The sequence below is a fragment of the Pseudorasbora parva genome, chromosome 19 (genome assembly GCF_024679245.1).
Source record: "Pseudorasbora parva isolate DD20220531a chromosome 19, ASM2467924v1, whole genome shotgun sequence".
NCBI lineage: Eukaryota > Metazoa > Chordata > Actinopteri > Cypriniformes > Gobionidae > Pseudorasbora > Pseudorasbora parva.
Window position 1 is genome coordinate 19,727,038 of NC_090190.1, and position 17,162 is coordinate 19,744,199.

Genomic DNA, 17,162 nt, shown 5'->3' on the forward strand with positions numbered 1-17,162 from the left:
ACAGAAGTTGTGGAAAGTGTGTTAAAGGTAAAATTGTGTGTGTGTGTGAGAGAGAGAGAGAGAGAGAGAGAGAGAGAGAGAGAGAGAGAGAGAGAGAGAGAGAGAGAGAGAGAGAGAGAGAGAGAGAGAGGAGAGAGAGAGAGAGAGAGAGAGAGAGAGAGAGAGAGAGAGAGAGAGAGAGAGAGAGGAGAGAGAGAGAGAGAGAGAGAGAGGTTCAGTCTAGAGCGAAAAGTCAATAGTCTGAGTCTGTAAGTCTGGTTAATGAATACCGCCCCTCAGGGTGATCCCTTCATGTAAACACTTCATCACACCAGCAGTGAGAGACTGCATAGCTCCCAGGGGCACGGCCACTCACCGCCCATGACTTTACAGCCTATCAATATCTCCCATCCTCAGGTAAACGCACACACACAGACAAACTTTGCAGTCTTGACACAAACTGACAAGAACCTTCATTTGTATTGGTTTGTTCCCATCTGATTTATTCCTTGGTCTGGCCTTTCTTCCTTTCTACTCTTTAGTAGCTCATTTTGTGGTATAACCATAGTTAGTTAGCGAGAGAGAGGACTAATGAGGATTTCATTAGTTAATGCTGACTGCAGCTACTCTAATCACTCTTAATCAATACTGTTGCCTATTCATGTGTAGTAGAAAGTGTGTGAATGTGTATGTGTGTTTATTCAGCTATGCTTTCGAGAGAAAGTGGTCTCAAGAAGTTACATTTGACAAAACATCCCCTTTAGGTGCAACCCCAAAGCAATGTTTTTTCTTCTTCTTTTTTTCTAAAATGCATCAGGAAAAAACTTTTAGGATTATGGGTTGTATTGAGTCAAAATAAATGACCTTGCAAACATATTAAAACTCAAAATACACTTATCAGGCATACCATTATGACAGGTGAAGTGAATAACACTAACACTGATTATCTCTTTATCATAACACCTGTTAGTGGGTGGGATATATTAGGCAGCAAGTGACTATTTTGTCCTCAAAGTTGATGTGTTAGAAGCAGAAAAAATGGGCAAGCATAAGGATTTGAGAGAGTTTGACAAGCCATAATTGTGATGGCTAGAGCCATCTGGGTGCTTTGGGTAAGGGCATCTCCAAAACTTCAGCTCTTACGGAGTGTTTCCGGTCTGCAGTGGTCAGTATCTATTAAAAGTGGTCCAAGGAAGGAACACTGGTGAACTAACGACATGGTCATGGGCGGTCAAGTCTCATGCACGTGGGGAGCGAAGGTCAAACAGACGAGCTACTGTAGTTAAAATTGCTCAAAAAGTTATTGCTGGTTTTGATAGAAAAGTGTCAGAATACACTGCATCGCACTTAGTTTGTTGCATATGGGGTTGCATAGCAGCAGAACAGTCAGGGTGCCCATGCTGACTCCTGTCCACCGCCGAAAGCGCCAACAGTGGGCACGTGAGCATCAGAACTGGACCACGGTGCAATGGAAGAAGGTGTCCTTGTCTGATGAAACATGTTTTCTTTTACATCACGTGGATAGCCAGGTTTGTTTTCAATCCTCAAATAAAGGTTAAGCGTTCAGAATCAGCGTATTGATTCATGATTCGGATCGCGTGTCAAACTGCCAAACGGCTGAAATCACGTGACATTGGTGATCCGAATCATGAATCAATACCCTGATTCATAACCGTTTGAATCTTTATTTGAGAATTGAAAACAAACCCGGAAAAGAAAACAATTAGGGTGAGTCGAAATGAAAATGAAATGGCATACATTTCATTTTTGGGTGAACTAACAATTTAAGTCAAGTCAAGTCAACTTTATTTAGCGCTTTTTACAATGCCAATTGTTTCAAAGCAGCTTCACAGTGATAAACTGGGGCGGCAGTGGTTCATGTAGGTTGTCTACAAACCAGAAGGTTGGTGGTTCAATCCCCGGTTGCACCTGACCAAGTGTCGAAGTGTCCATGAGCAAGACACCTAACCCCAGCTGCTCCCGACGAGCTGGATGGCGCCTTACATGGCTGACATCGCCGTCAGTGTATGAATGGGTGAATGTGAGGCAAAAATGTAAAGTGCTTTGGATAAAAGCGCTATATAAATGCAGTCCATTTAAACAGGAAAATAATTCAACAGATTTTGTACAGCCGCTCTGGAGAAAACGGTGATGTCAGATTAGTAATTTAGTTGATATTGTTAATTTAGTTTAGTAATTAAATTTATTTGGATATTTAGTTGAAAATGTAGCGTCCCCAACTGAGCAAGCCAAGCTGGACAGGACTTACAGGACTTAAAGGATCTGCTGCTAACATCTTGGTGCCAGATACCACAGCACACCTTTAGGGGTCTAGTGGAGTCCTTGCCTCGAAGAGTCAGGGCTGTTTTGGCAGTAAAATTGGGACCAACACAATATTGGGTCATAATGTTATGTCTGATCGGTGTGAATTTGTGAGTACTCTTTATCAATAAAAAGGTTCATAAATGGCCCAAAAATGGTTTTAATTTAAAATCTGAAAATGTAATTTTAACTGAAAAAAGAATGTAAAAATGCTACTGTTTATTTGTTTAAAAGTGTTGAATATTAAGTTAAAGTTGTTTACTAAATTCAGTGAAATATATTACTGTAGAATTAATGCAGTAATACATGTAATATTACCTTAAAGGGATAATTCACCCAAAAATGAAAATGTGATGTTTATCTGCTTAGCCTCAGGACATGCAAGATATAGGTGACTGTTTCTTCAGTAGAACACAAATGAAGATTTTTAGCTCGCAACCGTTGCAGTCTGTCAGTCGTATAATGCATTTGAATGGTAACAAAATCTATGAGAATAAAAAAAAGATTATTCAAGATTATTATTAGATTATTATTACTATTATAAAATATTACACTAATGATATCTGTTAGTGTAAAGTACCTTATTTAGGCAACCAGGGTATATACATCTCTGAACAATATACTTTTACAGTAAAATATTTTTAAAATGTTTTTTTTTTTTTGTAAGTGCTAAAAACTATGAGTCAGACTACAATATTTATAAGGTTAAAACAGGAAGTTCCCAGAAGTTTGACACATTACATGTTTTATCTACATGTTTAATTACTTTTATATTAAGAGTTTAGTATGAGAATATTTTATTTGTTTTAGAGGTTCTCACTATTGTATCTGTGCAAGTTTGTGTGTTTGTAGAAGTGACCCTGCTGTGAGGAAATGGTCCTGCTTCAGTTAGTTTAATATTTCTTATTATAGTACATAGTGCAATATGTCAGTCTGAAGTTCCTGCCTGCTTCCAAGAATATAAGGCACATTTAGTTGGCTAGACTTGGTAAAACTGTGATGTTGATCTCTGCTGATGTGATGGCTGACGGCAGTGTGATTTAGACTTCCACCTGAGCAATCACAGGTGGTGTGACGGAGCCAAACTGATGTGTCTGTGTCTCAGCTGTAAGAAGCGTGGCCTCCAGCAACAGACGCTATGAGTCATCCCTAACGACACTGACAAGCATTGAAAGCAGTTGTCTGTGGTGTGAGGTTAAATTGTAAGAAAGGATGATTAGTATTTGAGCAACTATAACATTATTAATATACTATTATAGCATTTATTACTATTTTTATTTTTTGCTTTTTATTTTCAGAATTTATTTGAATAGTTTTAAATATTCTAATGTTTTTATTAAAATATTTTTAATATTAATATGTACATTTTTCATATATTTGAATAACTTAACTGCTATTTAAGTAAGCTGCCAAAGAAACTAAATATTTTTGTTTTAAGTTTCATTTAATAGTTTTATTTTATTATTATTTAAATTCGTGAAAATTATTTCTTATAGTTTTTAATTGGCAATAACACGGGTATTTTACATTATCATTGTATTTATTGTACTGGTTATTTAAATATTAGAAAAATTATATTTAACCATTTAAAAATTATATTTTATCATGACAGTTAAAATTACATACAGTAATGATAACTGCTAAAATAATGGGGAATTAAAAAATATAAATGTGCACTGCAAAGCTTGCACAAATAAGCTGAATCTTGTATAACTTAAAAAACTGTTGAAAATGGTTTAACTTCAAAAACATATGTTGTCATAACTTATTGATCATATATTAATTTTTTTAGTGTGTATGCTACATTTTTTGAAGGGGGAAACTGTTTTCATGTCAGGTACTTTCATGAGTTGTGTTTGCTAAGGCATTATTAATACTCATATTGAGGTTAGGGGTTTTCACAATTACTAATCATTGGTATGTAATTGTTTGTGCTATGGACATTAATGATACCATAAATCATGTGTCTTACTCATCAGACTTATTTTTGCCTGGCTGATGAAGTCATGTAAAACAGTATAAATTGTAAGTGTTGTAAGTAGGGTTGCCAACCGTTCCGTATAATACTGAATCGTTCCGTATTTAAGGCATCAATGAAGCGTTCCGTTCAGCCAGAACACATCAAGATGTTTGGTCTGGAAACTCACCATTGACAGGGCTCAATCCCAGGGGAGGGATAAACGGTTGTCTTTCAAACTCCCTCTGCACGCGATAGGATAGCGCTACACCAACCAGAGCAACGAAGGTGAAACAGAGCTTGTTGATAGATAAAAAATTCGCCGTTTCCGGTCGGCAAAACTCCGAACACATCTTCCCTTTTTAAGAATGACTTCAGTGCTGTTCTTTGTTCTTTTCTCAGAGAAAAGCTTAACTCCAAGTTTACCAGAGTCGCGGTCAAAGCTGATTCGAAAGGCCGCCGTTCGCCAGTTTCTGTGTTTACTAGAAGCGCGCAAACGCAACTCGGCCGTCGTCATTATGGCCCCGCCCACCGACTCTATACATGATGTGATTGGCCCGGCAAGAGTTAGGTGATTACAGCTCAGAAGGGTATTGAGAGTTGCTAGACGACACTCGCGGGCAGATTAGATTTGCTGCCGCTAGGGTGCGTCTAGATTTCTAGGCAGTTTGTTCCGTATTTTCAGGCATATGCACTAAATTGAGCATAAATAATTATTTTGAGACGAATCATTGTTTGATTTGCGGATGTAGTCGTTCGCGGAAGGCTTTCAGACCCATCAGAATCCTCTGCCGGCTGGTCGCTCCCGCTTCACCGCGCGTGGCTAGCGCGCTAACGGGAAATACCTTTCACTGTTCGCATTTTGATTTCGGTAAATCAGTTTGGGCGGATGCAAACAACATGATTATTGTTCATGAGTCCAACAATCAGCCATGCAAAAAAGCATTCTCGATCTCCCTGAGGGAAGACATGATTAAAAAAGGGAAGTCGTCTTTCACTATTGTAAGTTAATGCAGTTAAATATAGCCTAGAGAAACAAACATTTTATATTTAATAACTTAGCGTATTCAAACGTTTCATTGACATTGTTAAAAAAAATTAGTGGCTGAAATTTCAAAGACATTCAGTTATATGCTTTAAAATTGTATATGCTACTAAGCATCTTTCTGTCAAAAAAAAAAGAAGGAAAAAAGGAAAAAATAACTTTCAAGTTTATCATTTTGAATAGATGATATTTAATATAGCTACATTGGTGTAGAAAATAAATATTCAATAATTTGGAGCCACATTATATGGGACTGAACCATATAGGGCCTTTAAAATTAAGGGCACAAAAGAAAAGTTTATTAAGAATGATAATATAGAAGGATATTGAGATATATTTAATACTTATATGGAAAAGATAGTATTGATGGCACATTTAGACAGGAATATTCAATTGTGATGACAGAAAAAAAAAGATACATTTCTAGTTTCAGCATTATTTGTTGGTGAGACCATTGAAAATGTGTATCAATTAACTCATGGAGCCACGTTGAGATCCTGTATCTCTGGAAATGAATTGGCCTTAAAAGTTAAGGAACTAAATGTAAAAAGTGTTTAAAGAATTAGAATCTATTAAGTTTTCATCAAATTGAGTTGCACCCATGCAAAACACAAGCGCTTTTCCCCATTTTTGAACGGTCACTGCTGTCATATAATAGACCCCCCCCCCCCCCAATAGTTTTAAGACTCATAGTTATTGAAATGGTACCCCAATAACCCCAGTAACATGTCTTTTTAAAAAAATCAGAGGTTGTCATAAACTCTTCTTATCTGTCTGACCTTACTCTGACCGGCTCGCACGGGGAAAGCTTGTCCCACCACAGATTGTCTTATCGCTGTAAATACCCTCACAGCCACACACTCGCATATATCTGTTACCGCACCTCGGCCTGGAACACTTCAAACCATCACACTGTCAGTGAGAGTTCACAGGGGAAAGTAGGCTGCAAACACAGGTCACTCTTCCCACATTTAAAGCAATGCAGTGGTGTCATGACCCCAGATGCCGCCAGAGGGCGCTAACGCAAAACCTGCATCTCTTTCAACTTCAGTCATAACAAGGCCAATTTTAGCACTCAAGTCTGATAAACAGTTCATAAAAACGACAAGAGTTAAATGAGGTAAACTTTCATCTTTGTAAACACGATTGAATTAAGCGGCATGTCCTTTGGTTTTGAGACCTAAGAGTTTCTTTGTTTTGTCTATTCACACAGCTAGCATGTGATCCTTTAACACTGGCCAGTGTTTCACAAAAACACATCCAGATCACATTTCCAATCAGAGTCAAGAAGATTTTTCAAATGATCGTCTACACTTTTTCAAAATAATGTCAAATCATTTTGTATTCCCCATTTTTCTTAATAGCGATTATCATTACTGCAATAGTTATTTTTGACTGCAACAATAAAAAATATTACTATGAATATTTACAAGAAATACTATGATATTTAATTACAGGTGTTGTTATTGTTAACTGACTAAAAATATTATAAATAACTTTTATTAGTTAAAATAAGGTAAGATAAAATATAAATATATGAAACTTAAACTTAAAAGACACTAAAAAGAGCTATATAGAAATATATAAAAAAAGATTCTAAAATAAAAAATAAACATTGTATTATATAAATAATACTAATATAACATTGGTAATTACGGTTAATAATATTTAATAATTTTCAGTAATGAGAATTTGGGTGAAGTAGGCTACACGAGTGCTTAAATTGTCATAGTTCAGAAAAATGTATTGCAAATTAATATTTTTTTAAACTGGCTTCATTTTCTCTATAAAGAAAAACAGAAATTCATGTTTCTTTTGATTTTGGAATTAAATAGATGCATGAGAGATTCATTAATTAAGAGTTTACACATACAGTTTCAAGCTAAATATATAAAAGCGTATGTAAGTTTTAGAATTAAGTCAGCATGAAATGGAAATTGCAATAGTATTGTCTTCCCTATTGTGACGTATATCCGAGTAAAATCTCTTCTCAGAAAACAAAAATTAGAACGAGACTTGATTTTGTCCATCAGGAAACGATTGGATTGTTGGATGGTTGTGGGTTGCTATTGCTGTAATTTCATGTAAGCGACATGCTGACCCACCCAGACTCCTGCATGTGGACGGGGGTATCCGACGGGTGAACCGTTAATATTATTTAATGTCACGGGTGGAAAAATATTTACATTGTCGTTTGCAGTGTGGGTCGGGAATCAAGGATATGCAATGTCAAGTATAGAGACCATAGTTGATCCGTCATCTATTTCAGGGCAGCTGCACCCCGGTTCAGAGCGCATGTGATTCACGGATTAATTGTAAAGTTTAACCATCATAGAGTGAAAGTTTATCATTTGCATGTGTTAAGTTGAGTCAGGCATCAAGGGCAAGAGGATAGGGGTTTTAATGTGATTTTCTTTCCTTTTTAATGTCACAAAAAATTAAGTTAGAATGCATGTCTTGGTGAGTATCCTCTTAAACACAGTCGGTAATGTATTTAAACAATAAAGAAAGAAAACGGATGCGTGTCATTTACATTAGTTCTGTGCATTCATCTTAAAGGAACAGCAGCCTAATACCACAGCTGTTTGTGTCACCAATGGTCTTTAAACAACAAAAGAGAAAGAGAGAATGACTTTTGTAGCTTTTAACAAAATAAATTGTATTAGTTAATTATATTAGTTATATTTCATTTATACAGTGACTTATTTTACATTTGATTATTCAATGTATGTACCTGAATACTGTTAGATTTACCTGAAAAACATAAATCAGTGCTTAGTTCAATAGTTTCTGTCTTGTGTTGTATTTATCTATGCTTATAATTTGATGATTATTTTCTATGCAGATTCACACCCCTACAAAATCACCCAAATCTAGAATGATTCATAATTTTCAAATAGAGCTATTTAAATAATCTGGTGAAATAAATAAATAAATAAATAAATAAATAAATAAATAAATAAATAAATTATATATATATATATATATATATATATATATATATATATATATATATATATATATATATATATATATATATATATAGACACACACACACACAGTACAGGCCAAAAGTTTGGACACATTACTATTTGTAATGTTTTTCTTCTGCTCATCAAGCCTGCATTTATTTGATCAAAAATACAGATTTTTTAAAAAATATTGTGATATATTAGCCTGACAAGCCAGACCCACATCAAGATGTTTGGTCTGGAAACTCACCATTGAAAGGGCTCAATCCGAGGGGCGGGATAAACGGTTGTCTTTCAAACTCCCGCGATAGGATAGCGCTACACCAACCAGAGCAACGAAGGTGAAACGGAGCTTGTTGATAAGAAAGCTTAACTCCATGTGTTCCAGAATCGCGGTCAGAGCTGATTCGAAAAACCGCCGTTCGCCAGTTTCTGTGTTTACTAGAAGCACGCAAACGCAACTCGGCCGTCGTCATTATGGCCCCGCCCGCCGACTCTATACACGATGTGATTGGTCCGGCAAGAGTTAGGGGAATACAGCTCAGAAGGGTATTAAGAGTTGCTAGACACTCGCGGGCTAATGATATATTATTACAATTTAAAATATTTGGTTTTCAATTTATTATACTTAAAATGATCATTTATTTATGTGATGTAAAGCTGAATTTTCAGGATCGTTACTCCAGTCTTCAGTGTCACACGTGACATGCAGTCTTTAACATGATCCTTCAGAAATCATTCTAATATTCTGATTTATTATGAGTGTTGGAAACAGTTCTGCTGCCATAATATATTTGATGAAGAAAATGTTCAAAAGAACTGCATTTATTCAAAATTAAAACATTTTTTCAAATAATATAAATCTCCTTTACTATCATTTTTTAAAATCAATTTAACACATCCTTGCTGAATAAAATTATTGATTTCAAAAAAATAAATAAATAAAATTACTGACTCCAAATTACCGACCAGTAGTGTATATTGTTGATACAAAATATTTCTATTTAAAACATTTGCTAGTTTTTATTTTTTACTTTTTATTCATCAAAGTATCATAAAAACCGGTTATGAAAAAAATATTAAGCAGCAGAACTGTTTCCAACTTTGAAAATGAATCATCATATGATTTCTGAAGGATCACGGGACACTGAAGACTGGAGGAATGATACTGAAAATTCAGCTTTGCATCACCGAATTAAATTATCATTTAAAGTATAATAAATTAAAAAACAATTATTTTAAATTTTAATAATATATCACGATATTACATTTTTTTCTGTATTTTTGATCAAATAAATGCAGGCTTGATGAGCAGAAGAAACTTCTTTCAAAAACATTACAATTAGTAATATGTCCAAACTTTTGGCCTGTACTGTATATATGTGTGTGTGTGTGTGTGTGTGTGTGTGTGTGTGTGTGTGTGTGTGTGTGTGTGTGTGTGTGTATATATATATATATATTTTTCTGTATAGCAAATACAGACAATTAGGTTGTCTGTATAGCCTTTTGTGTGATTTATGCGCATTTGTTCAAAATAGCCTGTATGGGTAGATTGTTGCATGATGTTGCCAATAGTTTTGTATTGTTTACCAGACGGATACACATTCTCATTTTTTCCCTGTTAATTATTACCATGTTGGGCTTCCTGTCAATTTTCTTCATTGCATCAACTCAGAATGCCTAATGTTGGTTTGATTGGTTGTATAACATGAGAAAAAAAATTGTCTATCTGATGTAGTTGCAAATTACTTAAAGTATTTTTTTTTTTATTTTTTTGCAGGGCTAGCAATAAACGTGTTGAAAATAATTGTTTTGAAATTAATTATTGTTTATTAAGAAAATCAAGGAGTTAATTGCAACCACTACTTTAAAACCGATATCTATTGGGCATGATTAAAGTTAAATAGCAGGCACACAAACACTTCATTTTTAGTCAACTTTACTAAAGTATGACAACAAGCATCAGTATCTTCATCTGACTTTATTTTGGTTAGGTCCAGGTTTCTCTGCAGTTGTTGTATGTTGTAAAAAATAAATAAAAAATAAACGTGCATTGCCATTCCTGCCACACTACAGGCAAGTATAGGCTGTTCGCCAAAATGCAGATTCGGGGGTTCTGTTGAGTACTGCGGGTGCAGGGCGGGTGTGGGTCAAACAGGACTATAGTGCAGGACTCCGGTCCCGCCCTTGTGTCAGTGAACACGTCATCGGAGAAGAGATGTCGCTGCAAGAGGGAAAGGAATCTTTTTGTTATTGGAGATTATGAGGACTCACAAATAATAATAATAAATAATAATAATAAAATAATAATGTGCATGGATAAATAATTTACAATAGACACTGATATATGTGCATGACAAGTGAGATTCACCAATAAAAAGTTAGACATGCAGTGGCCCAAAAACATTATGAATTTAAATAGCAAAGAAATATAATTTAAAATTTTCAAGCAAAATATTTCACAAACTTTGTGTATTTCAAAAAGTTCCTCTGGAAGAGAACTGACCTCACAAATCCACTAAAAAGTGATGTGATAAGTTGTGATGAAAGCCCTAGAAATTTGTTTGCAGATGACACTTGGTTTAGTATTTTGTAATGTAATTCGTTTAAATTCACAAATTAAGTGTGACTTGAGTGTCCAAATACTTTGGTGCTGGGGAGGTAGTTACTTCATTTTTGCCCACTCAGCCGGACATTCCCCATACCAAAACCACCCCGGATATTTATAGACCGCAGACAGTTTGGGAAAGAAGGGGGGTGTCTGACACATCTGCTGAGTATCTGCTAGACCGTGGGGTCAGCCCAAGGTTAAAGCCTCTTCAATGCCTGCCTTGATTGGTCGTGGCTGGCACTAATGAGTGTGTGTGTGTGTGTGTGTGTGTGTGTGTGTGTGTGTGTGTGTGTGTGTGTGTGTGTGTAATTCTAACCGCCTCTACACACACAGTCCCATTGAGGGTAGAGCACCTCTCTCTCTCTCTCTCTCTCTCTCTCTCTCTCTCTCTCTCTCTCTCTCTCTCACCCACCACCGCCATTGTCAGCGCCAGTCTCCCCTCCCACCGCTCCTGTCTGTCTGTCTGGAGCTGCTCCCCTCTCGGAGGAGGGAGGCGCAGGAGGAGGTGGGCTGTGAGCCTGAGACCGTCACAGAAAGCCATTCTTCTGAATGAAAGCGAGAGGAAAAGACCGTCACGATGCGGGGAACGTATTTACCGTAGTCTAGAAGCAGAAAATGCGTCGGAGAGTCGTGAGAATGGCATGAGTCGCGCGTGCACCGAGACCGCAGGCTGCTGCTGTGGAAGTGTTCCTCAGTTCATGTGAGGGCCGCGGCCGGCGGCTCTCTTCCCCCCGTCCCGTCACTTCCCCGAGCCCCCATGCGAAACATCACGGTCCCGGACAGCAGCTCCAGCAACAACAACAACGCCGCCAACTCCAATGACACATGCTCCTGCAACTGCACCCTATCCCAGCCACAGGGAATGGATATATGTAAGTAGGGCGGGTTTTTCTGAGCCGTTTTCGAATGCGGAGGGAACGCAAACTGTTACATTGGATCCATTTTCGAACGTGTACCGAATGAAAACAGAATATTTTTAATGTAACCTACCTTGCATGCTCGACAAACCCCAGTGGCAATGTAACAGTTTTAGATTCAATTATTTAATTTGGTCCGCAAATGATTCATATGTAGCCAACTATGGCAGTTCCGAATCCGTTATGGCAGCGAGCTGTGCGAATGTCAAACACGAAGGTATTAAAATTTAAAAGTGTAGGCTAAATGTCATTCTCAGGTCCAATTATTACAGTACTTGACCGTTATTTGTCACTATCTGATTTGTACACCCATCGAATTTAGCTGTGGCGTATTAAACTATTCGTTCAGCCCCCCCAAAATGCGACGTGTTTGTCAAAAACGACTTCTTGATAAGCCCCTGTTTTATTTTAAACGGCTTGAACAATTAAACATAATAACACAAGTGTGTTGCTGATGACTCGGGTGTCTGGGAGTGTTTGGCACTGGAACACAACTCAATGCATCAGTCGAAAATTGCTGGTATTGCTGTGGGGGCTGCGCACAATATGGCAAGCCGTATAACATTTATCCCTGAAAAAGTGTCTATTTTATCTTATGAGTGCCTATTTCTAAAGTGCGAGTAGCTAATGCAATATTGATTAGTATAAATTTCAGCTTGTCTTTAGTACTTATTAGAAAGCTACTAGCATTGAATGGATTTTTTTTATTACTAGTAGCTTTTTTATTTTGTTATTTACAGTTGCTTTTTACCTATGCCAGGTGTTCTCACTAGTTAGAATGGATACTTTGCATTTCAGATAATTTTTTACTGGAAAAAAATAGACACTACCACCTATTTATAAGATGATAGTTTTTATTTAATTCACAACAGGAAAACTTAAATATATGTTCTATATAGCTTAGATTCTAAGTGCTATTGGATTAAGTAGCCTATATAATGCTAGTGGCTGGTAAAATTGAAGAAACACATTTGGTAGTCTTTATAAATAGCTTGCCATAGTGTACACATTCTTTAACTCTATCCCTTCTGTTGGGTTCCCAGACAAACACACCTCTAGTTTTCCAAATATGTTAATTCTCACCATTAATGTAAGGTACTATTTAAAAACATTTTCTATTAGCATTTATGCTGTACATGTAAACTGCATGTGGTTAATGTAATATTACTTTGTAGAAACTCTTGTAATTGCCTCTTGTTGTTTTACTATAACATGGAAGCTGTAGGCTAAAATGTTAAAATCTTAAAGCTGCGTGTACGTCCGCTGGCGTTATTGCTGGGAATTGGTTCACTGCGGTCTGGAGCGGGCAGCTAGTCAGTCAACCCTTCCCCCACTTCAGCCCAGACTGGCTGAGACTCTGGGCTGTCTGAATCCACAGAGGACAAAAGGGCCTGTCATAATCAGTACTCGCACTGGCTATTTCTGCCGCAAATGGGATGAATTATTAAAAGTAAACCTTCATATGAAAGAATCGTCCCTCTTCTCGAAGCCCCCTGGTAGACTGCACTGATGTCTTGCCCCAGAAACTTTTCAGTTGCTCATGAACTTGAGTTGATTTCTGTTCAGTAAGATGTATGATGCATATGCAGTCTCCCTCAGTCATTGACGACTATGTAAGTGAACTGGGGGAAAAAGAAAAGTTTTGTCTGTTTTGGCTATAAATGCTAGGGCATTTTGTAGATGTGTTTTGTTGACTTTTCACCATGAAATTTCAATGGGGAATCATTCGTTTTTGCATTGGCCAGCTGGAATCTGTGCATTATATTTAAGATATTTTTTTATGGCAATCCCCCATCAAATTGGCATTACAGCAAATCCGACAAGATGTTTTACCTCTGTTTTTTTTTTGTAAAAATTATATACATGTATAACACTATGCTTTGTGTTATATTACCTTTGCATTAAGTTACATAAAACAGGGGCGGCAGTGGCTCAGTGGTTCATGTAGGTTGTCTACAAACCAGAAGGTTGGTGGTTCAATCCCCGGTTCCACCTGACCAAGTGTCGAAGTGTCCATGAGCAAGACACCTAACCCCAGCTGCTCCCGATGAGCTGATGGCGCCTTACATGGCTGACATCGCCGTCGGTGTATGAATGGGTGAATGTGAGGCAAAAATGTAAAGCGCTTTGGATAAAAGCGCTATATAAATGCAGTCCATTTACCAACTACTAAACGCTATTGTGTGATTGTTTTTTAATACAATGGCTAAGGGGGTGATGGCCAATTAGATATATATTTTTTCTCACAATCATGAGTATTTTTCTATAGAAGCTTAAAGAACTATGACAATATCCGCTTCAGAGGACCCCAGAAATCTCCAAAGGGTCTGTGGTTATTTCAACGTTGTAATTCAAATGATTGTTTAATCAATATCAGCATAAATTAAAGGCAGTTTTTTCCCCTAAAAAAAAAAAAAACAGTAAAAACAATTTGCTTAATTGTCATGAAAATGTACATTGGAAAAAATTAAATGAAATAAAATAAATGATGGTCTAAAACATACTTTATTTTACTTTTGAATATGAGCGGAAATATGACATTCTTGACAGATTTTATTCTTTCATTAATTTGCCTACTCATGCTTGCTGGGTGATTTTGGCATAAATTATGTGAATGATATTTGTTCCTGTTCCGGTTTGATAAGGCATACCAACCCTATCTATGTATGTGTGTCGGCACATGAATGTGATTGTGCATTTGTGGTTTCCGTGTCTGTGCTGTGGTGTTCGGGACGGGCCGTGCAGACAGTGGAATGCTTGGTGACTTGGCGCTTAGATTCTACTGCAGTGCTGGCTGCATTCAGGGCCGAATATCCAGTGAGGCTGGAAAACTGGGGGAGCTAGTGACACAGCAGAGCAGACACACACAAAATGCAAAGGACACACCTTTCAGGGCTCAGCATGTAAAACTTGCCAGTGTAATCAATGTCGTCTTAGTGTTCAGCACACATCAAACAAATGGATTAGATTGCATTTTCTTATGTGTCTACGTTATTGGATTCTAAGAGGTTCCTTCCCTGTTGTCTTTTCCAGGTCTGGTCCCATATTGTCCTGTCTGCTGTTTTAGTTTTTTCAAGCTAAAGGCTGCTTATCTTATCTGACAAAGTCCTTACACCATACGGCTACTTCAAGTGAAAACAGAACCTAGCTATTAATAGACCGCCGTGTATAACGGCACTGTTGCACAGCTAGTCGTGCTGCATGGAAAAAGAAATGCACGATCATGACGTCTTTCTTTCTAGCTGTCTTGTTCTAACTCACAAATGGCTGCACACACAAGGTTAGTGTAGTCCATTTCCAGTGGGGCAGTGGCCAAAGTCAAGCTCCAGAATGGAGAAACAGGATATTGGACTGGCATTCGGCTCACTAGTGCTCTGCAACTTGCTTGTAACGAATACGCAGGGGACAAAAACACCATCCTCGTCAATATCTGATCTCTGCATCAATTTGGCACCTTTTTTATTTTCCACTGGCGGGCTGAAGCTTGGCCCAGACTTGAGGGTGAGGCCTGAGACGGTACACAAGTGTCGAGTGTTTATTGTCAAAGGCCAGAGGTTCTGCCTGTGTTATTACCTATTTATTACAGATGCTGCCTTTAGAAATATGGTAGTGAAAGTTTAGAGTGGTAGGTTGTTGTGCTTTTAAGATTATTTTACCATGTTTTAAAATTTCATTTACGTTAATACAGTCATCTTATGTTCATAAGGCTATATCTTGGGATTGAAAAACATTGAGATTTTAGTGCAAGACTTATGGTAATAGTCGAAGACACAATCTCAGACAATTTTTTTTGCATAAATATCTAAATTTCCCCAATATCAGTAATTCGCTACTTATTTTGCTATTACTTATAACTGTTGGATGTATTATAAATTAGGGATGTAACAGTTCTCTAAAATCAAACTGCACTGTTCTTCACCCACGGTTTGGCATGCACTTGCACCACAGTTTATCTCAGATCTGATGAGGCATCTATATTAGGGCGCTTTCACACTTAGTTTGATTGCCTGGACCGAACCCGATTTCGATTGCTCTCCCCTTCCCCTGCCCCTGCTGGACTGTGTTCATATTATATTATTTGGTTCCGAAAAAACAGAAGCTGTTTACCCGTTGCTCCCGTCACTTTTATATTTTTGTTTTTGAACCGTTGGATTTGTTACCAAAGCTTCAGTACGTAATGGCACTTGCGTCTATTTGCCGCGATTGTACTGCAAATGCTCTAAAGAACGCCAAAGACGAGCAGAGACAAGATCTACAGCTCTCTTCTTGCAGTATGTCAGTGCTGCTCGTCAGGTAAATGAGTGAAACACACACAAAACACACATTTTTATCAACTCTTATGTGATTAATAGCGGTTCACTTCCGCACTTTAGTACGATTGCGTTTACATCAGCAGCGAACCGTACCAGAGTTCACATGAAACAAACCCAAGACCACCTCTTTAAGCGGACTCCGGTGCGGTTCGCGGGTGTGCACCCGAGTTCGGAAGAATATCATCCAAACGAAATAAAGGAACCTCTGCGTCCGATGGCAGGCCTTATGGCTCCTTGAGTTCTCTCCAGTGCTGGAAAGCTGATAGTTCTTGCCTGATCGTAAGCCTTCTTTTGTTCCATAGATATTTGTTCACATTTTTTATCTGCCATCTCTCTCTTTCTGTTGTCGCTCGGCTAATGCCCGTCCTGTGTCGTGTATTTTGAATAATGACGTGCACTGAGCACTCTCTTCTCACCATCATTAGTAGACATGCCCCTTACTGCTGATTGGCTACAAGTTTGTTTTGGTACTCGCCTGGAGACACTTTTATAAAGCATTTTTGAAATAACACTTACCCCATCTTTAAAGCATAAAACAGACAGACAGTGTCTAGCTAATGTATTTTTTTTTCTGTCAATGGATATGCTCTGCATACGTTGACATCACAGTTCTTCACGTGTTGGTTTTTTGCAGTTCAGCATGGCAAGCAAAGGAGTCCCTGACAGAGCTGATGCCTGCATCATATAAATCTCTGTCTGGGAACATTCTGGCTTTCCAAGATGTTGCAATGCAAATGTGTACAGTATCAGTATGTTGAATCTACATGCATTGTCTTAAAGTGACAGTAGCCTAATATTCCTGCTGCTGTCTTTTTTATTCAATTTCTATAACTGAAAACTACTGTTAGACCTAACTGAAAAAGCACTGTTTGTTTTATTTGTATCTTTGCTGTATTGTATTTATTTGGGCTATTACTATTTTCTTTATTTTTACTTGACAGTAGTCTTTTTTTCCCCCTGAACATAGCACATACAGAACCGTATCAAAACCATGACCCTAAAACCGTGATACAAACCGAACCGTGAGTAATTTTACACCCCTATTA

At 37.5% G+C, this 17,162-nt stretch overlaps 1 protein-coding gene across 2 annotated transcripts in view; it reads left to right on the forward strand.

Annotated features, from left to right (window-relative positions):
* ldlrad4a (low density lipoprotein receptor class A domain containing 4a) overlaps positions 1–17,162 on the forward strand; it is a 216,804-nt gene that overhangs the window by 179,544 nt on the left and 20,098 nt on the right. The window contains exon 1 of one of the 2 annotated variants that reach the window (XM_067426691.1): positions 11,330–11,758. The exons of the other annotated variant lie outside the window; for it this stretch is intronic. Within the exon in view, the coding sequence (XP_067282792.1) occupies positions 11,644–11,758 (115 nt within the window). The 5' untranslated portion in view covers positions 11,330–11,643. Of the gene's footprint in view, positions 1–11,329; positions 11,759–17,162 lie in introns of those variants that run through there. 2 annotated transcript variants of the gene reach the window in all.